This window comes from Tiliqua scincoides, chromosome 4, assembly GCF_035046505.1.
Source record: "Tiliqua scincoides isolate rTilSci1 chromosome 4, rTilSci1.hap2, whole genome shotgun sequence".
Lineage (NCBI taxonomy): Eukaryota > Metazoa > Chordata > Lepidosauria > Squamata > Scincidae > Tiliqua > Tiliqua scincoides.
Window position 1 is genome coordinate 167,539,025 of NC_089824.1, and position 26,879 is coordinate 167,565,903.

A 26,879-nucleotide genomic window follows, 5' to 3' on the forward strand; every position below is an offset into this window, starting at 1 on the left:
TTCAGCAGTAAGTTCCACTGAGTTTAGCTCCCAGGAAAGTGTATATAGGATTGCAGCCTTAGACTATGTCAAAAATATTATTTTAGTAGAAAATAATGCAGAAATGAAAATTATAGAAAAAAATGAATATAACTCATTAACAGAAGTCATCGGATCCCTCATGGACATGTACAGCTCAACCGTAGCTTTTCTCACCAAATTATTGCTATTGTTTTATTATACTTCATCACAGTCCATACTACTATGCTGGACTAACTTGTTATACTGTATTCTGCCATTCGAAATCTGGCCCAGATCCTGGGAATCACAGAGATATCTTCATAGGATTCTTGCTGTTCCAAGCAATGCTGTTTTCTGGAGCTGAGCAGGTATAATTTGCTCAAGGTCAAGAATGTTGAGGTGATTCTTCAGACTTGTTGGCATTGCTCCGATTGGCACAATATTGACCTTCTTCTCCAAGAGATGCCCAAGTTCAACCAGCAGGTCATGATATCTTATGATCTTATCATGTTCTTTATCTTCAATTTGCTCTCTTCTGGGATTGCAATGTCAGTGATCCACACCTGGTTCTTATATTTGTCAACTACTGTTATATCTATATTGTTTTCTAGATGGTTTCCTGTCTGTAGTCGGAAGTGCTGAAGCAACTTTGCTTGGTTGTTCTCTATGATTTTGTCAGGTTTATGTTCACCTTTTGATGTGAATATAAATTATATGAGTAAACAAAAATTTGAATCATCGCTTCCTCTACTCCCTGCTCCATGTGGGCTTACTCAGATCTACACCAGTTATTTTGCTGGCATAGATCTGTTAGGACAAAGGGAGCATGTCAAGCCTGGAATGGGGAAGCTGGAGCTTGTGGATGCCACTGCTGCTGAGATCCACACCAAACCTGCCCCTAGCTTGGCCCAATCCCCTGCCTGATCCACCTCTCCCCCCCCCCCACCCATCACTTTATCTGTGCGGAAGGCTGACCTGCTGCTCACCACTGCTGGTGTGAAACTTACCAGCTGCTGAGCTATTTGGCAGTGAGCTGGACACCATTGGAACAGCTGCAGCAAGGACAGACCATGCAATGCGCTGGTGAAGCATGTAGATAGGTTTCTGATTTTCAGCCTAAATTTACTAATGGACTATTTGGAATCACAAACGTGTGTTTCATGTATTTCTTTCTGGACTAGTCAGACCTGAGTGAGCTGCCATTTTCATCATCATACCTAGAAAGCTAACCAACTTCTAGACTAGAGACTATAGAAAGGGGGGTGGGCTTTATAAATAAGTGTAGCATAAAATGTGGGTTATGAGCTTTCTATGGAAAAATGGAAGAAATTTTGAATAAAGCATATGAAATTTACTTTAAATGTCAACATCAAAGAAAATGTATATAAGATTATTTATAGATAGTATATGACAATAAGGGCACAATCCTAACCAGGTCTACTCAGAATTAAGTCCTATTTTGTTCAATGGGGCTTACTCTCAGGAAAGTGTGGTTAGAATTGCAACCGGGCAACCCAATCCTGAGCTGCCCGTAGCACCCTGGCTCGGCAGCACTGAAAAGGCTGCTGCTGAGTCCTGCGCCTTCCATGCTACTGCAGGAGGCTCCTTGGGAGAAGGGGACATTCATCCCCTTCCCCTGAGTAAGGTAAGCAGCCCCACAATGGGGCTACTCACTTTACCACCGACCAAAAGGTTGGCAATAGAGTAAAGGCACTCGTGTAGAGCGCGCAGCCCTGCCCAAGCTCCCTGGATCCTGTGGAGCTTGGCTCCGCAGGTCCTCCTCCTGCCCACCCCCCAGCACGCCTCCCGCCTGCCCCTACCGGCCTCCCCACTACCCGGAACACCTCCCCCATGCCCCTGTCCACACCCTAGCCTCCCGTTCCGCAGCCCAGCGGTCCAGGAGACAACCAAGCTGTGGAACTTGGGCCACCGCCTGGCACTAGCCGAGCACCGGCTGGTGCTGGGCTAGCACCGGTGGGAGCCTGGCGGTGAGCCTCACAAACGTGCCTTATGGCATGTTTGTGACTCTGGCCGGTGGCACAGAGCCGTGCCACTGACCACAGGATTGGGCTCTAAGTAAAAGAAGCAAAGAAGGAAGGCCCATAGCAAGGGAATCACACCTGGGACAGACTACACTTGAACATAAGAACATAAGAACAGCCCCACTGGATCAGGCCATAGGCCCATCTAGTTCAGCTTCCTGTATCTCACAGCGGCCCACCAAATGCTCCAGGGAGCACTCCTGAATTGGCCAATTCAACCACACTAGACGCTGTTCCAGAACCACCATTCAGAGCGTGATACCATAGTCTTCCAAGACTGAAGGTTGCCAACTATATCTTAATAATCTAAGTTTCCCCCCTTATATATGTTATATCTCCAACAACCATTTTCAGATTGTTATTCCAGACTTTATAGAAACTGACAAATTGATGACCTTACTTAAAAAGAAATCAACAAAAAACTTTATGAAGAACTGGAAACCAATTATTGACTTTCTGCATGAAAGGGAGAACAATGAGTTAATGAGTTGTGGATTTGAAGATTAGATTTTAAGGGACAGAGAACATTTTAAGGGACATTATTCTGTTGGACAAGTGTCTCTTCAAACTGGGAGAGGCCATGCTGCACAGCCTGCCTCCAAGCAGGATGCTCAGAAGCCAAGGTTTCCCATCTGTTGAGGTCCATCCCTAAGGCCTTCAGATAAAGCTATAAGTAATTAGAATATTTGACTTTGCTCATGCTACACTATTAGAGGTTTACTTTATCTGTACTTTTAATCTATTTTTAATGTTGTTGTTTGTTTTTCTTTTCATTTGATTGTGTGCTTTCCTTTTCTCTCTCTTTTTCTTTTATTATAATAAAGGTTAATTAAAAATAAATAAATAAATGCAGAGATTGCATTACCAGTGTTCTCCACCAGGTGGCGTGGAAGAGATAATGTACTGTACGTGGTCAAATCTTGACTTCAGATAGATGAGAGACCAGTGGCCGGAAAGGGAAAGGCTTTTATGCTTTTCCTTGAAAAATCCAGTTATTTTCCTCTGAAAATCACTCCAGCTGCTTTTCCCCCTGCCCCCCATTATTTTCCAAGATGAAAGAAAGCCCTCAAGAAAAAGAACAATGAAATTACACTTAACATGTACAGTAATTAACACACTAACCCTGTACAACTGAGAACATGGATGCTGGTCCCTTGTCATGTGATGAAAATCTTTCCACCCATTGGGCTTTCGGCAATCACCCAAATGGTCCTAACAACTTCGTTTTCCTGCTGCTGGTGCCTTGTCTGTGAGATCAGGAAGTGCTATTGTGCTCTGAGCAGTTCAGCGTGTTGTGAGAGCAGCTGGGAACTGGCTTGGCTGCCCAGGATCAGCACTGTTTGCTTATCATGCAGGTCTGATTGGAATGCATCCTAAAAATTCAGGAAAGCAAAGAGATAGTAGTTTTATGTCTGAAGGCCTCCAGGCCCCAGCAGCTGCAACAGTATTAGGGCTGCCAGAAGAGGAATTAAGAGAGGGGAGGGGAAAATGAGGCACCTTCTGCTTGTAATCATATTAAGATTATTTTTCTCTTGCTGAGCAGGGCCAATGGAAAATCCAGATCAGCCTTTGCCCACTGTCTTTAGAAGATGGGCAGCCCAAACCTGAGCTGCCCAGTGCACGGGGCTGCAGCGGCACAGAAAATGGCTGCCACCGCATCTTGCATGCTCTGGGCAGCCACCAGCGGCTCCTCAGGAGAAGGGGACTTTCATCCCCTTTCCCCGGGTAAGCTGAGTAGCCCCACAATGGGGCTACTTGATTCACCGCCAACCCAAAGGTCAGCAGAGAATCAAGACCCTCCATGTTGGGTGGTGAGTGCAACATGGAGGCTCTGGATCTGGTGGAGCTTCCCTCCACTGGTCCCACCTCCCTCCCTCCCCCCAGTACAACCACTGAGTGGCAGAGCTCTGGTGGCCTCCCGGCAGTAGCCCAGCACCAGGTAGTGGTGGGCTACCACCGGTGCTTGCCCAGCACTAGGGCCCTCAAACGTGCCATAAGTTTGCGACAGTGCACGCCAGCAGTAAGCTGGCACACACTGTTCAGGATTGGACCTGAGAGCATTGCTGTGTGTCCAGAGAGGGGCATGACAAAGTACTGTATGTTTAAAAGATTTGTTTACAGATTGAGAAGCAGTGATGGCAAAGACAAACAGTAGCAGCCCAGGCCCAAAATCTACCCACCATGGCTCAGGCTTGTCTTTTGGCTCCCAACGCAGGGACTGGCTGTGTGACTCTTCCTCGCCCCTGCCTCCAAAACTTGGGTGGCCACAGCTTCCAGACACATTATCTGCAGTACAGAATTGATGGATAGATTTTAAAAAGAAGGTAAATAAGGGCAGGTTGTGAGGGCCTTTGCTGCAATATCAGATGCACATATGAACCCCACTGGGAGTGGGGGGGCCATGGGGGAAACCATTTGAACTGGGAAATGGGTGCACAGAAAGGGTGAAACATCCCCTCCATACCATTTCCTTGCTGTCGGTCACCTTTCCCAAATTGGCTTTTCAAGTTTAAAAAAAAAAAAAAGAGCTGTTGAACTTGGGTTACATGTTTGTATGTAGCACGTCTGGCCATCTGGATGCTCTTTTATGGGTACATCAAGACTATAGTTGCTGCACATATGGATGCATTCAATTTGCCTTACACACTGTGAAAACCCTTGTTCATTTAATCCAGCTCTTATTGTTTCCAGCCCATGCAACTAGGATTAGCACTAACCCAGAAGAATCCTTTTTTGAGTTGTGGGTATACACAATTCACTGTTGTGTATTAATGGTTAGGGTGGGTTGTCGCTTAGTGATAGAGCTGCATTTTTTTTCACGCAGAGAGTCTCTGGTTGGCATCTCCAGGTATAGCTGGGAAAACACCTGTCTGTAACCCTGGATTGCCACTACCAGTCTGTGTATACAAATACTGACCTACAAAGGCCACAGCAAACATGCAGACACCACATGGGAACCAGTATTTCCCATGAACATAGTGCACATTTGAATGCAAAACCCATGTGGGCTTCCATATCCATGAGCTTTCCCCATGGAATAAGCCAAGTAACTTTTCCACTTGTTAATTTTCAAGTTTGGGGTCTACCACATAGGTTTTGAACATACAGTTGAAAACTCATGTGCCTGTCCAATATCCATGAATTTTGAGTCTACAAAGGAGGTGTGAGGAAGGAAGATTGAGGAGGGACTAGCGCAGCTTTTTGCATAGATGAACCCCACATTGGAGGGAACATGTGGTTGCAAATCCCATGTGGGCTGATGCTCATGGATGTGACTCATGGATGCCATGGAATCCCATGGAAATGCTGCACATTTGGTCTGAACCCAAGAGTCCAGATTTTTTCATGGTGACAATCTGTTTCTTGACAAAGCCGGAGACAAAAATCTCCTCCCACTTATTCATAGCAATGAACAGGAACTTCTCTCCTTATATTTGCTTGGCTGAACTCTGCCAGATCTGGTTGAATATAAGGCAGTTCCCCACCTAACACCAGTACTGTGTATTTAAATATAATTTCTAAAAGATTTGAAGAATATAAAAATTAGAGCAGACTAAAAACACTATTATTTTTATTTAAAGAAAAGAGAGCATACAAGAATTAAGACACTATGCAATCTGTACAAAACCTTATGAATCCAGGCAGCATAAAAAGTTTTTAAACAAAGGGCACTTGTGTGTGTTGCAGCAATCGTTTGTAGGATCTGTGAACAGGAAGGTGTATAAATCTGAAACTGTTGCAGTTGAAATGTAGCTGAAGGGGGTGGATGATTTATTTCTGTGTAGGAGAGGCCAAAGAGCAAAAGGCGAAGCCCCTGCGTCATCCAGAAACCAAGCCCTGATGCATATTAATTGCTCCATATCTTTTGAACCACCACTCCGCTTAATGGGACTCTTAGGACTTCCTCCCTCTTAGAACTTCCTTCAACACAGGGACAAAGTCTGAACCTGGAGCCATTAACCAGACGTTGGCAGAAAAGAACAGGGAAGGACCTTTCTGACACGCTGCCCAACAGAGGGTGTCCCTGTGATTGTTCAACAGCAGTGGCTTTTGCCGCAACAACTTGGAAGGTAAGCTGCTCCATCCTAGCCCCCAGTTGGCAGAAACTCAGCGCTGCTCTCTGCCCCAGGTCTGGGAGTTTTAACGGATCCAGTGGTAATCTAGCCCTGTGCCATTGTGTTATCTGGCCTCCCTGAAGATTTCACTATTTAGCAGAAATATCTTCAGGGAGTGGTAGAAGCCAGTAATGAACTTTGGAATCTGTTTGGTGGCACTGGAATAGGTGGGAAAGTGATGTCCACATAACAAAGTGGACGTAGAGTCATGTTTCAGTCACTTTCACAAGGGCAATTGAGAACCTTAAAGGAAAAAAAAACTCCTGGTACAAAGTTAGCTAGTTGGAAGTAAGCTAAGAAATAACACTTCTCAATGCTATTATTAGTTTGAATATATTCTGTTATCTGGAACAGGGGTGGCCCAACTTTCAACTTTAGGACTCCTGGACCTTTAACAATTGTGCAGAAGAGGGAATTTCAGCAGGTGCAGTTTGTCATCTCCCTCCTCTCCACAATTGTTAGAAGTCCAGGAGCCCTAAAGCTAAAAGGTTGGCAACCTCTGATGCAGAAGGGGGGGGGGGGGAAGGCTTGGATCAGCAGAGCAGCCTTGCTGCTAAAAATGGCAGATACTGCATACACAGAAAGATAAGATTGCACAGGACAAAAACACCTGGACACTGGACAAATTCCACATGAAGATGCCTGTGGCTTCTATCTCTCTACCTCACTATTTTCAACACTGATTGGCAGTGTCTCCAGGATTTCAGAGAGGGGTCTCTCCTAGCCCTGCCTATAGATACAGGGAATGAACCTGGGAGCATCTGCATGCAGAGGAGGTGCTGAATGATATGCTCTCGCCAGAGTGGAAGCCCAGTTAGTCTGTTGCATCAAGCACAAAAAATGTAAACAGTGAGGCCAAAAGACTGTGAAATACAAGAAGTTCTGTTGCTGGCATTTCTGTGCGAAGCTCAGATCTACAGAACATAAGTCCAGTTAGCCACCTGGTGACTGAGGAAGACATGGCAGTAGCTTAGAGTCAAAATATTGAAAAGAGATGTTATGGCACTGTATGCAGTATCAAAAGAAGGCAGTGTTGAGGAGGATCTGCTGGCGAGTGTTTTTCCTTCTGTTCTGCATTTCTGCTTATTTGATTTTCTTTTTTCTCATGCGTAGTCAGTGAGAGGGATACTGGCATGTTGCTGAACGCATAAAAGTCTCACAATGTGATCCCAGTCCTCCTGTAGAGATGAAATGGTATTGAAGATTGAAAATTGGAAGAACAATGATGAAGGAAGGAGAAGGGGAGACTGGGGGCTGAAATGAAGTCAGGGACTGCAGGAGGGAGGGCTGTAGTCAAGCCCCAATAGAGGACCCATCACTGATCACAGTCCCCCTGGCACTTGTTGCTTCCTTGCCTTTGCAGTCTGAGGCAGCGGCAAGGAGGCAAAGAAGCAGGAGGTGCCACCAGTCTTGCCCTTTCCGTCTGGACAGGGCTGGGTCCCAAGGGCCATTTGAAGGAAAAGAGCATCAAGCAGAGTGCAGGTGCTGCTTGGTTTACTTCCTCCTTGCTGTCAACACTGGCTCACCAGCTCACCCAAGAATGGCTACTGAGGCAAGGAGGAAATGGAGCAACTGCTCACAGAGGCACCCAGCCACCACCACCAGTCCCCACCACCACCCTTCACAGGCAGTGGGTGAGGCAAGTTGATTGCCTGTTGGGCTCCACCTGTCTCAACTTTTGATCAATCTGTCATGTGCAGGATTTGAACTCTGGAAGATGGCAGATATCTTTGGCAGCAGGGATAATGTTTACAAGTAAGTCTGCTTATCTCTTGGCAACTACTCTGAGGACTCACCTTGCCGCAACATCTTTCTTTCTCTGCAGGAGCCAGGTTTTTTTTGTTTTTTTTTAACTTGATTAGATTTTATATCATTTAAATTTTGCTTCTAAATGGGAAACATCCTGAATGCTGCCCCTCATTCTCAGTGACATGGTAGACCTCATTGCTGCCTCACCCCCTCCCAGTTCCTGGATTTGAAAAGCAAGTGGAGAATGGAGTGGGAGAGGAAGTGTGGAGGTGAGGCTGGCGGAAGTGATTGGACTACCTGAGGCTGCTGCCCCCTTACCTTGCTTTTTCATTCATTCTTTAAACTGGAAATGTAGAGTGTGCTAGGAGTGTGCCCAGGAAACTCCTCATTTCCTACTTCGTTTCAAGGGCCTGCACAGAGGAAGGAGCAAGTTAAGGGGGCAGACTGCAGGGAAGTAAAGGGTGTCTGTTCATTACTTCCCCAATCCACTGCCCAGTGCAAATGTCATCATTCGCAGCATGGGCAGGCCAGCTGTGTGCAGAGGGGAGGAGAGTAGTGGAGGTAGGCAGGTAGGCAAAAGCAGGTGCCCCCTTCTAATCTGCTACCTGAGGTGGCTGTCTCAATTGGCCTCATGGATGGGCCAGCCCTGCAAAAAACAAGAGTTCTGTGGCACCCTAAAGATGACCACCTGCATTGTGAGGTGAGTGTTTGTTCTCAAAACCTTCATCTGTCAAAGCAGAGCCTCACCTCTGAAGTTTAGTGCACCTCATTTTGGTGCCTCACAACTCCTGCTCCTTTGAATAGCAGATTGGCTTGCACATATAGGCTGGATAGCCATCTCTTGGAGGTGTAGTTGTGGACAGCCTGCATTGCAAGTGGTTGGGCTTGATGATCTTCAAGGTCCCTTCCAATCTATGATTATGTGTAGGAATATTCACCTAGGAGGATAGTGCTATGGGTACCATCTGCTCATAATATCACACTACCCAGGTGCAGAAACTTTAATGATAACTTAAAAACTTGGCTATAAAGAGATGTTGTGTTTTGTGAATGCAAAACATACAAATTTGCTGTGTTAGAGTCTGATCTGTTTATTTTTTCAGGGCTATTGCTGATTAACATGGTGTCAGTTAATAGACCAATCCATCATAACTCCCCGTATGGTGATGCAGCAGCACCGACATGGTTTCCACTGCATCCTGTGGGGGAGTTTGGGCCTTGGGAGGCCTCCTCAGTGCAAAGGAACACTTGTTCCCTTGACCCAGGGTAAGCGCCTGCTGGCCAAGTGGGTCTACTCAGACCTGCGCTAGTGATATAACTGGCTCAAGTCTGGTGGACCCGTGAAGGTGGATTGAGCCCAGGAAGGAGGCTTGGATTCCGTTTGAGCCACTGCTGCCAAACCCACCCCCTTCTGTGTCCAATTCACCTTCCTCCCCACCCCATTCCACCCACCCCAGTCCAACCTCTTCTGCCTCCCACCCACTGCACAATCTTACCCAGGGTGGCAGGCATCCAGAATGCGCTGCCACGTGGAACTGGCTACTCACTGCTTCTGGCAATGGTCAGTTTGTGCATATTGCCTTTTGTGACAGCATGAAAGCCCCTAGTACTGCTGCAATGAATTTTGGTGGTGCTAGCTACTGATAGGATTGGGCCCTAAGCAACATTAAAGGTATCAAGAGTCTCCCGCCAAGAGGCCCCATTACTACTTCCATATACTATCTGGAACCTTATTCTAACACATAAGGCAAGCTCCATCCTGGTAAAAACTGTAGTCAATATCTATTCTGATGCTAAGCAGCAGCAGTAAGAGTTTGAGGGAACAAAAGTGTAATCTGGTGAAGAATTTTAGACATTTCAAAGTCAGTGAGGCATTTGGGACCTGTGTATTCCTTTGCTTTCTCCACAGTGAAATTGAAAACGGCTTGAGACGAACCAACAGCATGTCCAGACCAAGTAGCAAGACCATCTACCGTAAGGAGAATTGATCAGCAGACACTTTTATTCATCATTCAGCATCAGTTCCATATTAGTAATGTAGAATTCCTATCCCAGATTATCCAATCCCTTAGTTTTTGCTTGGGACCCAAATATTTGGTGGAGGGGTGCGGAAAACCCCAACTGCAACAGCCTCCTGCCCTTCTTTGCCTCTCACCACAGCACCAGGAGCCCTTCACTTCAGGAAAGTGCCTTGGAGGAAATACAGTTGCTGGGTGCTTTGTCAATTGCCCTTTCCCAATTCAAGCAGCAAAACACTCAACCATGTCTACTGGTCCTCAGGCATTAGCTAGTTTAGTATAGTGGAGCATCCCCTCCGGTGTGGTCTTCTCCTTCCTTGCAGCAAACCTCAGGAATTCTTGACTTGCACAGCAATAACCCTTTATGGTTGGTTGGTAGCACACCCACTTTCCCACCATCTTTTTTCAACCTCATTTTTTTTTTTCAACCACTGTATTTGCTGACCCACCCAAGGACCTACTGTCAGGCTGCCCTCCTAATGACGTTGGAGCCAAACATAGAACAACCCTGAAAGCCTTACATATTTCAATAGAAACATGTGCATATCTTGTATGGAGGTCTGATTTTGGGAGATGTAAGAGGATTTTTGCACCTCTGGCAACACTGGGCTTCCCATCATATGGCTTCCTTCATTCTGTCTGCTCTTTCTTGCTTTCACAGGTCAGAGGAAGGAATATGTTGAATCTGTGCTAAAGCAAATAAATGAATTCCAGCACCGGGTAGAGGTAGGAGAGACCTAAGACTGGCTGGAATGAAATGAACCTATCATGGCCAGGTGTTTAAGACCCATATGGTAGTGGCAGTTCATACAATTGGTGCCTCTGTACAGTCTCTACCAGGTGGTTAACTCACCACAAGCCATCTGGACCACTAAGATTGCACTAATTGAATTTCATGGGGCTTATTTCTGAATTGACATGCACAGGATTATGCTACATCTGTCTGACCAGGCCCTACCCTTTTAGATTTGTAAATTACTCTTGAAGTTCAGCACACGAAGACTTCGGCTGCAATCCTATGCACACGTATTTGGGAGTAAGTCCTATTGAACTAAGGCTGAGTTGACCTGCATAGAATTGCGCTGTGCAACTGTCAAATGATTAAAGAATGTTAAATCATTTGCGGCTCGATTATCTGCAAATTAATCAATTAAATATATTTGATTATTACTGGAACCTCAAAACAGTTGTTTTTTTATACTGGAGGAAGCATTAAAATAACTAGGAATTTAATAAACAAAGGTTGCAATCCTATACACACTTTCCTGGGAATAAGACCCATTGAATATAATAGAACTTACTTCTGAGTAGACATGCATAGGATTGTGCTGAAAGGCTGTAATGATCATTAGAAGAAAACACCATCTTTATTATTTAATTTTTCATTTCCTATTGCTGTTATAGCCAATAGTCTTAAAACAATTAAACAAATTAACCACAACCTTGTAAATTAGCATTTGCTCTCACTGATTAAAATGTTCTCCATTAATTGGAGAACATATCAATTGATAGAGACATTTTAGTTGATTAATTTAATGATTAAATCAATGAAAGCTGCACATTAATGAAGACCCACACAATTTCATGAGAAGGTTGTATTCTAACAAAACCACAGTGGCTGGATAGTCCTAGGGCTATGCTCTCAAGGAAAATGATGCAGCAGCCATGCTGAAATCAAACAGTTCAGGTTCTCATGAATGCCAGAACAGACACCAGCTGCTCACCTTATATATGTTACTTGGAGTTCCGTAATGGGAGAAACATGGGATATAATGTACGGCAAGTTTTGTTTAAATGAAAATATGCCACATTTTCTCTCCCCTCTAATGGGAGGTCTGCATGTATTTGCTCAGACTGGCTGCTGACTATCAAACACTGATTTCTATCCCCAGCATCTTTTTACTGGCATTGTGGACAGCAAGGAGATTTGCAATGTAGAAGACTGTGTGAACCGGCTAAAGATGATGGATGCCCAAGGCCAGGTGTGGGGGCAAGATATGATTTTGCAGGTGACAAATCATAAGCTGCAGCTGGTTGACACTGAGGCAGAGGTAAGCAGAGCTGCTTTATCTTATTTTGCATGCCACTTATGCCAGTGGGTTTGAGTAGCTGGGCATACATCTTGGTTGAAATTTAGAACTTCTATTTGTAAATATCTCTAGCAGCCAAAGATATGCATGTCATATTGTCATCCACTACTGAAAAAGAGCCAAGTCAGTGTCTTGCAATCCTGCCGTCTACACCACTTTGTCCTGTCCAAAAAATGTTCTGTCTCCCAATGCCCACTTTTTGGCTAATTAACACATCCTTATCTCTAGAAACAGCAGCTGTGGTGTTCAAAGGAATGAACTCCTTATCTATAGCAATTAACCAACTTTATTGCTACTGACACTCCCTGCAGGTCCTCTTCTGAAGCTGCCTTTTATCCTTGGATGTCCCATTATCCAAAATGCAGCTCAGCTGTGAGCTACCTTGTTAGCCCCTTGTTAAGTCCAAATTAGGCTCAGGTGAGCCATCTCTTCAGTCCATGTCCATTCAAAGTCCCATCAAGGTCAAATGAAGCTCAGGTGTCCATCAGAGTCTCCATTGGCCTTGATTGATTACAGCTGTGGAACCAGCCCTGCCTTTCCCAGAGCCGACAACCAGCTGTCAAAACATGGGATCACTGTCAACACCACATCATCCACCTGTTGATCTTCTGATCTTCCATTACAGTCAGTAATCATGGATGATCCCTTTGCATCCTAGCTCACTTGGAGTTTGACTTGGGATGCTTAACCACACTTACCTGTGAGTAAGTCCCATTGAACTCGGGAAGACTGTGATGGTGGAGATTCATTGGTATGAAACCCCCAATGTCTCAACCTCCTGCAGACTCTTTCTGATGCTTTCCTTTGTCTACAGGAGGAGCTGGATTGCTACCCCTTAGAGTCCATCCAGGATTGTGCCTCCATTGTGGACAGCTGCATCTACAATTCCATCCTGGCCATCACTGTGAAAGAAATGAATCCACACAAGACTAGTATCATGCTCTTTCAGTGCGAACAGATTGGAGTGAGTAACTCTAGGATCTGGGGGTGCGGGAGTGGGGGGGGGGAGATGAAACCCTTATACAGGTGCCCCCATCCTATATCCAGGGAATACATTTCTGCTGCTACCACGGATACCTGAAACTGTGGACAGTAGTGAACACAACTCAAACTTCCCACTTCCCCATGGAAAGTGGACAGCAGAGAAAGCAGACAGACAGCGGGAATGTTTGACTCCACTTCCTGTTAGCGTTCTCACTGTCACCTCCCCTTGTGTTCCACTAGCAGCTATGAGTCTACATTCTCAGTGTTTACTTCCTATTCCAAAGCAAAAGAAAGAAAAATCTGCCTTTTGCAAAATGTTTGCAAACAAAAAGTGATGAGTCGTGAGGGTGATGGGAGGGGGGTGGATTTTGAGAACCATGGATAAGTGAAAATGTGGATATGGGGGCTGCCTGTAAAAGGCATTGTGTGTGTGTGTTTGTGTGTGTGTGTGTGAGAGAGAGAGAGAGAGAGAGAGAGGATGAATGTATTAGTTTGGTCTTCTCTGCTCACACTGCAGTCAGGATTGCTCATGTTCGTATCCTACACCTCGCACTATTATGAGCTTCTATAACCCTGTTGCAGTTTCCTGCCAAGGAGATGAGAAGTTTACCCAGGACAGGAACATTCATTCTTGTTCTCTTGAGACCTGAGAGTGATCATTTTGCACAAAGCTCAGTAACAGTGACATATGACTACATCTTAGTGCTTCTTGGAGCATTTACAAAGATTATTATTATTATTATTATTATTATTATTATTATTATTATTATTATTATTATTATTATTATTATTAACAGTATTTATATACCACTTTTCAACAGAAGTTCACAAAGCGGTTTACAAAGAAAATCAAATATCTAATGGTTCCCTGTCCCAATAGGGCTCACAATCTAAAAAGATGCAAAAGAACACCAGCAGACAGTCACTAGAAAAGACAGTCCTGGGGGTGAGGAGGGCCAGTTACTCTCCCCCTGCTAAATAAAAGAAGAGCATCCACTATAAAGTGCCTCTTATCCAGTTAGCATCTTTACCCAAGATCTTTGCAGGAGGACTTATGGTAGGATGGTGTATGGAAGTGAAAAATGATAGAGCTGCTGCTTTTACTTTCCACTAGGCAGACCTGATGAAAACCAAAGTGGAAAAGGCCATTGCAGAATGGCGAGATGAACGGCAGAATCAGGACTTGCTCAGGTAATAGGACCACTGGAGATAGAGGAGTGACACCCATTGGGAAGGGCTGTAGCTCAGCAGGCAGAAAGTCCTAGCCTTGGCATCTCCAGAAAAGACTTAGAAAGAGCCAGTCTGAAAACCTGCCAGTCAGCATTGACAGTACTAAGCTAGATTGATCAATGACCTGACTCTGTATACAGCAGCTTTCTATGTTTATTTCTTCTGCAGACTCTGCTTAGATTTCTGCTCATATGTAAGAATTTCCAATGCTACATTCCTGGGTACAGGAAGTCCCAAGTCCCAAATTCTATAGCACGAATTTCCTCTCTCATCACATGCCCACGCCCGTATACACACTTTGGTTCAATAAGCCATGCCTAAAAATGTCTCTTTCTTCACCACATCATGCCATTCTTAAGAGGAACTTTCACCTCTTCTGTGTTCTAGTCCTGCTAGGTTAAAGTTTAGTGCTGGCTTATCTCAAGCGTTTTTTTTTCTTATACATTCATATTCCTATTCTTAATTCAGGACCAACCTGGAGAACATGTTGCATCAGCGCAATCAGGCATCATTTACTGGTAGACCCTCACAGATTCACCCTAACAGAGGAGTATCAGGGCCAATGGAATTGAATCATGCTGCTTCTCCATCACCAGTACCTTGGCAGAGGCAGGAGCAGCAACCTTGGAAAGCTGGCCCAGGTTCTGTGGATTACAATACTGGTGAGCAAATTACCGGATAGTTTCCCTTAGTAATATAAGGCAGCACTTCCTCCTCTTTCTCCTCTGCCCTGATGCATCAGGAAGGATCCCAAGATTCACTGTTTCTTCTAAAGCAGGAACAACCCAACATTGCTTAGGACACTATGCAGATGCCAACAAGTCTATTGCCTCACCCCACTGATTGGGTGAGAACTGGACAATGTTGGGAGCTCTCCAAATGCACTGCTGATGGATACCTGATGTATGCCTTTGTTTGTGCCACTTGTAGGCTAGTGGGAATATGAGTCCCACTGCCCAAAGTTTGTGCCACTTTTAGCATCATTTAAGCTGGGCTGCTTCCACTGCTGCTGGTTCATTATGAATCTACTCTGCAAAAAGGGATTATTATGGCTCTATGGAATCTGTAGGGTGGTTTTCCTATGCCCATCATGGTGTTTAGGAAATGCCTATTCCAGCAACATTTCTGGCCCACTCTGTTGCACATGTACACTACACTGCAGTGCCAAAACAGGCATTTAAGAACCTGCCATACAGACATGTTCTTGAGAGTATCGCCTGAGGAGGGGAGTTAGAGGGCAGAAGTTGACTTTGGAACTGCTGTTCTCTATAGAAAGTCCATTTCCTACAAGGGTTTATAATAATTATTATTCTGCATTTATATCCCCCTCCAAAGACCTTGAGGTGACATACATACATAGGAGATACACTTGTTTACATCTCACAACAAACCTGTGAGGTAGGCTAGGTTGAAAGAGAAACTGGCCCAGGATTACCCAGTGGGCTACATAATTAAGAATCCAGGTCTCCTTGGTCTAGGAGGCCCAACACTGGAGTTCCAACATCATCATCCTGGCTGGTTGGGTCTTGTTGAGACATAGTGATTCGTAGTAGCAAAGCTGGTGACAAATCCCTGACCCCACTCCAAAATGTCTCCTAGTATGGCATGATCAACCATCCATCTGCCCCCCTCCAGTTATTGTCACCAGGTACTGCTTTCAGGCTCTCACACATTGCCAGCATATGGACCTTGGTATCCAAGCCAATTGGGGCAAGAAGTTCAAGTTCTTGTGTGCCTCATCCATGACTGATCTGGATGCTTTGATCATTGCAGAAATTGAACAGCCGCTACGCCAAGAGCAAAACGGTGAGCCAGCATGGGAGGATCGAATGATGTGGGAAATAAACAGAAATACCGTAAGTCCTTTGAGCCCTTTCCTGGAAACCAACTTCTGCTACTTGCCCTTTTCCTGATGATGTTTTTTGAACTTGGGAACTTGCAATAGAGAAGGGACTGTGCTATCAGTTGAATAAGCAGGGCAGGAACGCAGCATGGACTGAGAGGCTGACTGACAGAGGGGGGATAGCAAGTAATGCCTGTTGGGTACAGTCAATAATTTAGCTGACAGGCAGAATGAAGATGAAGGAAAAGGGGCACATTTGGCCTCAGGGCTCTGATCCAAAGCAGCTGCCATGATGCCTCCAATCTGCCAACCCATGCCCCCTGAAAACTGCACAGATAGCAGGAATCCAGCCCCCTATCCCTGCACATTGCTCCTTTCCAGTTCGGTCCCTTTAAACAAATTTAGACGTGCAGAACTTCTGGGAGTGCTGCCAGTGTATGTCCCATGTTTCCTGTGTTGTTTAAAGCAATGGTGTGAGGAAGGAGTAGTGTGGTTGAATATTAGTAAAAACTTCTTAATGGTAATAGCAGCTAATAGTAAACTGCAGTCAGGTTTCATCTTACACGAGGGTTAGGTTCTGAAGTCAGCACGTAGGGCAAAAATCACTAATAGTCAAAATTACCCTTAAATCTGAAAAATATGTGCTGTCTCTTTAAAAACTAAAATCTCACTATGGGAGACAAGCCCGAATTGAGACAACTGAGGGAACAGCAGATTCCATCTCCCACTCACTCCAGGGCATGTACTCAGTAAGTGGGGTGGCAGGTGGAAATGCCTACACTATTTCAAGTGTTGAGGGAACCTTAACCCCAGACTAACCCTCCCACCAGTGATTCCTTGGAAAGAGCTTGGAGCGAGACACGCCAATGGCTTGTAGCAGATTCGCTTTCTGTTCTTGCTCCTCTCCCTGGCACAGGAGATCCTGAACCATGTCCTGGATGATATTGAACTTTTTGTAGGGAAATTACCACAAGATGACAAGAAGAAAAAAAAGTCAAAGAAGAAGATTCAGAAGGGTGAGTGAATGTGGGGAGGAGGCGACCATGAGTTTCTGAAAGGAGGCCTTTTGAAAAACAGCTGGGGGATCAGCATCCTTGGGCAGTTGCTGCAGGGCCCAAGGATCCACTACTGATCCTTGTGTTGCCCAGACAATTCCAGGAGGTTCAATCCCTGACAGAGAGAAAATGTCCTGTTTGAAATCTTAGAGAGCCATTATCAACCAGTGTTGGCAATATGGGTTAGATGGACCAGTGGCCTGACTCGTCATAAAGCATCTTTCTCCATTCATCACTGGAGTCTCTGGGAAGCAACTCCATGGGTGGGGAGGGCACCTGGAAAGGTGTCTTGTTGATATTATTTTGGCATAAGCAGATTGTCAATCAGGCTGTAAATTTTGGACATACATCAATAATAACAATAACAATAACAATAACAATAACAACAACAACAGGTATTTATATACCGCCTTTCTTGGTTTTTATTCAAGACTTTATTCAAGGCGGTTTACATAGGCAGGCTTTATTTAAATCCCTTATTAAATAGGGATTTTTACAATTTGAAAGAAGGTTCTTTCTTTCAAGAACCACTACATTCAGGTGTTTCATTCCAATCTGGCTTCACATTCTGGCCTCCATCCTTCCACGCTCAGAGCAGATGGAATAGCTCAGCTTCAGCTTGTCAGCTGCTTCAAGGTCGCACTGCCGGTGGCCTCGAACTGGCGACCTTGTGGATGTTATCTTCAGGCAGACGGAGGCTCTACCCTCTAGACCAGACCTCCTGCCCCTACTAGAATACTGTACTAGAATACTAGACTACTAGAATACTGTAGTCTAAGAAGCTGAGAATAAAGGCTTGCTAAAGAAAGGTGAGACTTTTTACGGGTGAAACTAACCTTTCAGCATTCCTTCAGTCTATCTTCCGGATAAGCTAACCGGCTGATCTCTACCCATCTCTCTGGTTCTGCAGCACTGCCTTCCCAGCCTGAATTCATGGACTATTACCAGAAGGTCAAGTATGGCTTCAATTTGCTGGTAGGTCTACAACTGGTTTGTATGTCCACCTTGGCAGAAATGTCTCCAGTACCAGCAAAACTGGCCACATTTCTGACAGGAAAGAGTCCTCCTCAGTCTCCACAGAAAAGAGCATCTAGGACTCCACAGAGCTCCATGGTGTGCAGCTGTAGCCCCTCATTTCATAGTGAATTCATTTTGGAAATATTTGACCCACCCCAAACTCATGAGAACTGAAAAGAGAACATAGGGCTAGAAAAGAAGCAACATACAGTTGCCCATCTGCCCTCCAGCTCTGCTGTGAATTAAAGGTTAATGTAATCAAATGAGCATCATGCACTTGTGTGAGGGACAAATCTTTTCAAGGGTTGGAGTAAGACCCCCAGAAAGTCTCTTGGTCAGGGGTTAACAAAACATGGTTAATTTGCTCCCTGACCCTATCAGTGCATTAATTATCAAATTTCAGGATTCTTACATTAACCTATAGGGAGCCTGAGTACAGACAGACCTCACAGGATCAGTAGCTCTGCTCTTTGTCTTCCTCAGGGAAAGCTGGAGTTTGCAATGCAGCAGCCAAGTGCTTCTGATGTGGTTCACCTCCTCTTTTCCACTTTATCTACTGTAAGTATTCTGGAGAGGCAAAAGCTCTGGGGGATCTCTGATGATAATCTGTGTTTTGTGTTAAGTACTTGGGAAGAAAATTCTCACTTTCCCCACATGACTGAGATTCAGATGGAGCACAGAAAAATTCCCCCAAAGCCAAATTTCCCAGAGTTCCGGGATTCAAGACTCATGGGTTTCAGTCCTGGCTTTCCTCCTAATCCTATATATACTCTGGTGTCCCCTGGCATTGCTATATCCCTCACCTGCCACTTGTGTGAAATGAGGAAGGAAGAGATTGTTGGGATTGAATTGTGTACCATAACTCTATTGTGCTCAATCTGCAGGTTTTGGCCAATTGTCCTTGGGCCAACCTGGCCCCTACAGTGATCTCACCTTTGCTGATTCCTCCAGCTATTGACCTGCTGAGACGCACTTTGGATCCAAATGAGCACCTTATTTGGAAGAACTTAGGACAAGCCTGGAATGTACCCAGGTAAAGATGATGCTTGACAGGCCCATGAGAAGGAAATGTACACAAATCAGCTGACAATGGACAAGTACTTGAGTGCTTGCTAGTTGCATATCACAGAGCAGCAGGAGGGAACGTCTTTGAAATAACAGTGCAGAAGACCTTACATTTGTCAAGGGGACTTGCTTTCCTTTGGCACATTACTGAGTTAGATATAAACAGGGAGAAAAGATATGTGGCTGATTGCCAAGGGTGGGTAATTAGTTGCAATTATACATTGGATTCATTAAAAAAAAATAAGATTACTTTTTGTTTAAAGCAGATTATACATTCACATGACAGCCTGATTTGAGCAAAATCCTTTGTAAGTCTCATGTACAAAAGCATCCCAAGTCAGAATGGATTAAGATGCAAGCCCTAGTAGTGGAGAATCAGCCTGGCAATGGCTCTTAGACACTACAGTGAAGTACCACTGGATACTAGTTACTGAAAATGTATGGCAGGGGGGAGGGGGGCTGATCATACCCTGCTTATGAGCTTCCAGGGCCATCTGGCACATCACTCCTAGAAATAGAATGCTAGGCCTTGGGTCTGATTTAGCCAAGGTTTTTCTTATGCTTTTAGCAGTTGCATTGTGTGCTTTTTTTTCTTAATCAACATGAAGATCGTCTTCCTGTCACACCCTAAACCTGTATAATTCTATCAGTAACCTTGCCTCTCAAATTAATTTTCAAAATGGGTGGAAAGGATAAAAGGGGCAGTCATGGATTTCTACATCATACCTGACTAGAGATGTCCTTGACTCCAGAATTGCCACTGGATCCACCTTTACATTTTAGAAGACCTTCACTGCAGATGTTCTTTCCTTTCAGGGCAGAGTACCCAGATGGACAATCTGTTCCTGTATACATACCCACATTCTCAGACGGATGGGTGGTCCCCATGCCCATTAAAAGGCAGATCACTGATGCAGACAAGGTGAGTCTCCTGAATGGCACACAATGGACAGCAGGTACCTGGCCAAGAGTTTCTGAGACAGAATAAACACTTCTCATGTTCCACTTAGGAGAAGGAAAGTGATTACTGCAGACCCTATCCTGCATAATCCAGTCAATTGTTCCAGGACAGTATTAAATCCCCTGGAAATATTCACTTAGGGCTACTAAGAGAATAGTAAACTCCACAAGGAAAAGGGCTACAATGGTTCTGGTCTGCAGAATTGCCTTGGGAGAGAGAGACTACGTATAATCTCCGTAGTCTATCAAGGGAATATCAGCATGTTTCTCTGTACAATTGGCAATTACAAGGATAAGAGTTATTTTTCTACAAAAGAAGCAAAGGCCGTTACCACACATAAAAGCATCTGTTGCTGGCATGCTGCAGAACCACCTCAAGCAGTAAAATTTCCAATGCAGAATGTATATTGATAGACAGGGGGTGTGTGTGTGTATACATGCAGTTCCAAAACACAGTACACCAAGGATAATGCACATGGCATAATTCTTTTTTGCTCTTTCCCTTGTCCAGAATCATGCAATTTTTTTAGATCTGTTTCACGTGCATTTAGCAGGTGTTTTTATTTTTTTTCTCACAATCATCTTTTGTGAATACAATGCATACATTGTTTTTTTCTCCCCCCCACAGGTCCACAATGGAACCCATAATTCCCTTGCAGACAGGTAGGTCACCTTTCCAGACCGGTTCAACTTAATACCAATGTAACAAAATATCTTCAGGAGATTATTTTGGCATATCCTAGTCAATCCAGCAGAAAAACAGCATATGCAAAAACTCCAGCTCTGCTGTATGTGAGCAACATGCTTCCCAAAGACATACATCTCAGTAGCACACTCAGTTTGCATGGGCATAACTGCTCTCATAAATGATCTCATCTCCTTTTCAGGCGATCTGACCCTCCCCAGCTCATGCAAGCCATGTATGAGTTTCATGCAAGAAATTCCAGGGAGCTGACTGTAAGGAAAGGAGACCTGTTAGAGGTAAGACAGAAGCTCCTCACCTTTGGCTAACCAACACACCTGGTCAGAAGTTTACATCAAAAATCACTTTCCTATACATTTTCTATAGAGCAGGGGTGGGCAAACCCTGGCCTGTGAGCCATTTGCAGCCCTTGGGGACCCCCAATCCAGCCTGCAGGGAGCCCCTCGTCTCCAGAGCCTCTGGCCTGTCGGAGACTGTTGGAGCCCACACTGGTCTACAACCCCCTGTCACAACCACCAGCTGTGAGCTGGGGGCCGAGTTAGAGCAAGGCCTTTTAAAATCTCCCTGTGTTTTCTGCTTTTCCCTGGGCATTATTTTAACCCCCCACACCCAATTGTCTCTGAACAACCTATGTCTCCATGTTTTTCTGACTTGGTCTGTATGTTTTCAGTGTGCAAGAGTTGTATGGCAAACGGTTCGTAGTTCTCATGTGGTTCTACATGCCTGTATTATAGTTCTCATATGTATTATAAATAAGCTCAGTAATTATTCATATAAGTTCTGTTTCTAGTGTACTTATTTATGTAAACATGTAAATTTATTCAAATTTGAAATGTGAATTAATTCTTTTTTTCCTGGCCCTGACACAGTGTCAGAGAGATGATGTCAACAATACACTTTTCCAAAAAGCATATTCTATTGCTGAGCTGCTCTTAAGAGGCTTTTTTTCTAATGTCCAGTCTATGCTACTGCTGTGTATCTTGGAACATTAAAGGCAACTTAGGAGTTCTAAGGCCGCCAGTACCTTCTTTGTCATGGCTACATTCCGCCATCACTGGCTCTGAGTGCAGGGATAGGATGTTTAATGTTTTCGTGAAAGCACTCTCATTTGTTCAGGTTTTGGACCAACGGAAAAAATGGTGGCTTGCCAGAAACGCTGCTGGGGAGGAGGGCTACATTCCTAATAACATCCTAGAACCTATGGATCAGATGGCACCCAAGCGAAAGAGTATGGAGCGGGTAGGTGAAATTCTTTGCTTCAAGAGGCAGCACTGCAGAGACACAAATGTGTTTGTTTTATTTTTAATAGACTTGATGCTACCGTGGTATATGATTGCATTTGGGGAAATGTGACAGATCTGTACTTTTAACGGTATATGTATGTATGTATGTCTATGTATATGTGCATATGCTTTTAACAGTGAGAGTCAATGGGGCTTACTTACTCTGGGTAAGTGCGGATAGGATTGCAGCCTTTGGGATGTTTGGTGATTTTTTTTTTAAACAGATCAGCAACTGCTTGGAAAGATTAGGAGGGTTCTTTATTTTAAGTAAGGTTTTAAACTTATATTCATTGTAAACTTTTAATTTACTTACTTCATTAATTAATTGATTTGGTTTTATCATATGGGGTATTAAACATTTTCCTGCTTGATGTTACTGCTGGCCATGACATCACTTCCAGGTTATTGACATTACTTCTGATAGGTCCCAATGGATTGTCATTCTAAAAAGTGGGTTGTGGTGCAAGAAGGTTTGAGAACAACTGACCTAACCTGTACTCAAACAGGGGACTTAATGTAGTCTTTCTCCTCTCTACAACACTAGAGCACCTCCAAGAAGCAGCTGCCCATCCTTCAAGAGCAGTGCTGTGGTTTAGGGATTAGACCAATTTATTGAGGCTCAGGCTGACAATGGCTGTTAGGACCTCCAAGTTCAGAGGCCATTTGTCACTGAATAGCGATAGCTCACTAGAAGCATTTAGTGGACCACCACAGGAGACAGGACGCTGGCCACTTTGACTGGGCTGTTCTTATGCACAAGCAGAAGCCTGGGGAGCTTTCCAGTGGAAACCAGCTGTGCATGCACTACTGTAGTACACTGAGTGAAACCAGCACACAGCACCCCCATTAAAATGCAGGTGGTGGGAAAGGCACAGTGGTATACTGTATAAATTATACACATTAAGCACATGTGCATTTGTTGGCTTCTTGTATTGATGCTTCTTTTACTCAGTGAAAAGTACAAGGAGTTATACAGGTGGGGCCTTGGTAGCTGCAAGGGATCCGTTTTTGGACCCTTTGCTGATACGAAAAATTGCAGATAATCAAATTTGTTATTTTCTGTCCCTTTCTCCCTATGTTGGGGACTGCAGCTCTCTGGTCTCCTCTGGAGGGCTTTCTTTCCCACAGACGCAGCGTGTGTCTGCCCGCTGCCTCTGTGGGCTTCAGAATGGGGATTCCCTGGGCTTCAGAATGCCTTATATGGAGAAAAAACATCATGGGAAAATGGAAGTGGCTTTTTTTCACTTCTCTGGGCCATTCTGGAGCCCACAGAGGCAGCAGGCAGACACACGCTGCCTCTGCGGGCTTCAGAAAGCCCTCTTCAGTCTGCTCTGTTGGAACTGAGTCTGGAGCCGAGTCTAGGGGACCCACATTGAGCCAGATCTGCAGATGAAAAATCTGCAGATAAACAGGCTCCATCTCTATAAGGTCCTTATCAGCTGTCAAAATAGAACCCCCCTGCCCTTCATAGAGAACCACATGGCTATGCTCCTGCCTAATTTTAGCAATCAATTTTGATATCATAGATCAAAGACTTCTGCAAGTCCAGCCCACTACAAAATGAAAACTCAGTCAATCAGTTGATTGGTATTTAAATCCAAGTTGCCTGTTGGAGACTATGGTTTGGTTAACTGCACTTGTGATGAAATGTCTTTCTCTCGGTGTCTCTGCATTCAGGTGTCAAGAGACGTTCTTGATCTCCATCCAGATTCTACAGCAGCAGAAGTCACAGTTTGGCTTAGGACAAAAGGTTTCTCTAAGATGTAGGTATCATACAAGAGAGCCAAGGAATCTCACCCCTTTAACAGCTCTTAGCCTCATGTCTGATTAACAATTGTATGCACTGTCTCAAATAACACTGATCTTCCTATCCCTATTTAAGGTCATGTTGATGCAGCACTGTAGGCCAGTATTAGCTTCCCTCATTTGTCCCCTCTGTGGGCAAACATGTGTGCTCCTTTCTCAGGCTTCATTCTTGTATACCTTATAACCAGCACAGCAGGGGCTCTGCATTAGAGAGACCAACCAAATGCTGAGATGGAAAGGTTAATAAAAGGGCTTCCTGTGTCTTTGGCAATGTATTCTGCATCCAGATATGTTTTGCAAGTAGAACAGAAAAAGGGAAGGTGGTTAGCCAGGGCTGCTCAGCTTCCCTCTCCCACTAAGAAGTTTTACCAAATATTGGCATGATTATCTCAACAGGAAATAGGCTCTATGGGATATTATAATAAAGCAAATGGATGAAGTGGTTATCACTTGCTTGCCCTCTTGAGCCTTGTGCAGCATGATGCTTACATTAGGCCTGAGCTGGGAAGGATAGTAAATTCATCCCTCCAAGAGGGGGTACTGCAAAAAAAAAAAAAAAAAGCAGCAGTGGTTCACCTTCTTCTGAAGAAACCCTCCCTTTACCCAATGGTCTTGGATAATTTCCAACCCATGCCCAACCTCTTATTTTGGAGCAAGGTAATCAAGTGAGTGGTGGCATCTCATCTCCAGGGAATTCTGGAAGAAACAGATTATCTGGACACCTTTCAATCCAGGTTCAGGCTGGTCTAGGGGATAGAAATAGCCTTGGTTGCCTTGACTGATGAGCTGCACCAGGGATTAGATAGGGGGAGTAGGTCCCCATTGGACTCTCAGCAGCCTACAGCACCATTGACCATGGTGTTCTGGACCATCTGACCAAGTTGGGGCTTAGCGGCATTGTTTTGCAATCTCTTGTTAATCTGTTTGCACAGGTATGCATAACCAGTATGTTGTAAAATAGAGTGGCTCAGGTTTTGGGTTTGGATATGGGAAAAGAGCCACTTTCCTATGCTCCATCGACCATGGAATTCACTGCTTTAAAGCAAGCTCCCATCCCTCCATCTAGTCTAGTTTACTAAATTACTGTGAAGAAAAATGAGAAGAATCCTACATGAGCTTGAAAAGAGAAAGATTAGGGGTGTAATAAAACCAAGCATGCCTATGGATTGTATGAAGTAGCATTAAAGCTAACTGTGTTTTTTCAATCAAGTAACTGGGCAAAGTGAAGCTCCAGCTGCACACATTGAAAATACTGTGCTCTTTGGCAATGTATCGAAACTGGTATTTTTCTTGCTGTCTTATTTAGATACTCACCTCCCCCCTTCTTTCTTTCAACAGCACAGTCAAGGCCCTTGGTGTCCTTAACGGAAGCCAGCTTCTGTCACTAAGCCCAGCAGAGCTAAAAACAGTTTGCCCAGAAGAAGGAAGAAGAGTTTTTTCCATGCTTTCAGAAGTCAGATCAAGGCTTCAGGTAAGATGCATTTCAGAACAAAACCTGCAACTTGACTCTGTCCACCCAGTCTCATGGCAGAAAGGTGGGATATCTGACTGGATACGGGGCCATGCTGCTAGTCTTCCTCATTTCTCAGTGGAGTGACTTAAGTATAGTGCACAAAACAAGCATGGATATTGCACAGGTATCCTGGACCCTGTGTTGCCCAGGACCTCAAAATGCCCACCCACCTACTGGTGGCCTTCTGAGGGCCAGAAGAGGCCATGTACAGCCTCCTCCTGCCCTTCGAAGGTCTTCAGGCAAGGTGAGGAAGGCAGCACTTGCCCCACAGGCATGGCACGTGGGGGTATTTGCCTCCCTTGACCTACCCCAGCTACACCAGTGGGATATTGCATTGGTTTGAGCCAGTTGGGAATGGCCTGTGTGGCGTCCTGCAGCATTGCGCTGGTCAACCCCAGCTAAAGCTTGATTCAGGGAGCAGTAGCTCATTCACACAGCAAGTAAGCTTGCCTCACTCTTAGACAGTACACATGTCCATCCCCTTCCTATTAGTTTTCATTAAGATGATGCAGGGAAGAGAGAAGCAGAGATCTTAGTACCATTTGGTAAAACCTGACTATTACTTGCTTTAATACAACATGAGGAGATGCAATGGCACGACAGCTACTCTAGGACAAGAGAGAAGTTCAGATTCCTCTCTCATGAAAGAAGCTTACTGGAATGCTTTGAGTAATTATCACTGTTGCCTAGCCTGACTGTCCAAGTTGCTATGAAGATAGGATCCTGTTTTAGAAGATAAGAGTGTTGATGAAGATAGTTATCCAGCATTGATACTTATACTTTCCTCTTTTTCCCTCCAGAATGATTCTCGGCAGTAGCCTTTGCCAGCTTTTAGTCACTGTATGTCCTACACCAGAGACTGACACACCAACAACCACCATCTATTTTAAAACTAGCTTCATTAAGGATGTTACACCAGATGCATGGTGTTAGCTGCAGAAGCATGCAAGCTGAGGAAAACACATTAAACAGTGGGGCTGATAACCACACCATGCAAGAAGTCCTGTTTGTGACATATCTAGGCAAAGCTCAAAATACAGTGAAAATTCACATCAGCAACCAACCTTCCTATCTTTACTCCAACTTAAACCTTGTGATGAGAGAAAAACAAATTGTGTCCTAACTGGGTCCTAAATACAATCAAAATGTTGGTTTTCAATTCAGAAGTCTCCCTTGATTTCTTTGTGAGAAAATGACAGACTTCCAGCTCTTCTGGGAGACAGAGATGGTTTTGCCAATTTAAAAATCTTGTGGTTCTTTGTGTCTAATCAGTTGGTCTTAAAGGTACCAGAAGTCTCTTGCTTTTTTTGCTCTGTCAACATAACTAGCATTCAGAGATGTCAAGAACCATCAAGTGCATGTATTCATGCCTTGGCTGCCAGGACACTGAAGAGAAATTTCTAGCA

The 26,879-nt window shown here is 44.5% G+C and overlaps 1 protein-coding gene across 1 annotated transcript in view; it reads left to right on the forward strand.

The window, feature by feature from the left end:
• The window catches only part of EPS8L3 (EPS8 signaling adaptor L3), a 70,453-nt gene extending 44,162 nt beyond the window's left edge, over positions 1-26,291 (forward strand). Inside the window, exons 2-21 of the mRNA XM_066624635.1 lie at positions 7,521-7,639; positions 7,858-7,912; positions 9,816-9,880; positions 10,586-10,650; positions 11,817-11,975; positions 12,829-12,978; positions 14,113-14,189; positions 14,697-14,746; positions 15,864-16,084; positions 16,988-17,087; positions 18,037-18,101; positions 18,627-18,701; positions 19,028-19,176; positions 20,025-20,130; positions 20,797-20,831; positions 21,056-21,149; positions 21,988-22,110; positions 23,832-23,917; positions 25,299-25,431; positions 26,274-26,291. Coding sequence (XP_066480732.1) covers positions 7,521-7,639; positions 7,858-7,912; positions 9,816-9,880; positions 10,586-10,650; positions 11,817-11,975; positions 12,829-12,978; positions 14,113-14,189; positions 14,697-14,746; positions 15,864-16,084; positions 16,988-17,087; positions 18,037-18,101; positions 18,627-18,701; positions 19,028-19,176; positions 20,025-20,130; positions 20,797-20,831; positions 21,056-21,149; positions 21,988-22,110; positions 23,832-23,917; positions 25,299-25,431; positions 26,274-26,291 — 1,945 coding nt within the window. The remainder of the gene's footprint in view (positions 1-7,520; positions 7,640-7,857; positions 7,913-9,815; positions 9,881-10,585; positions 10,651-11,816; positions 11,976-12,828; positions 12,979-14,112; positions 14,190-14,696; positions 14,747-15,863; positions 16,085-16,987; positions 17,088-18,036; positions 18,102-18,626; positions 18,702-19,027; positions 19,177-20,024; positions 20,131-20,796; positions 20,832-21,055; positions 21,150-21,987; positions 22,111-23,831; positions 23,918-25,298; positions 25,432-26,273) is intronic.
• Positions 26,292-26,879: the final 588 nt, after the last annotated feature.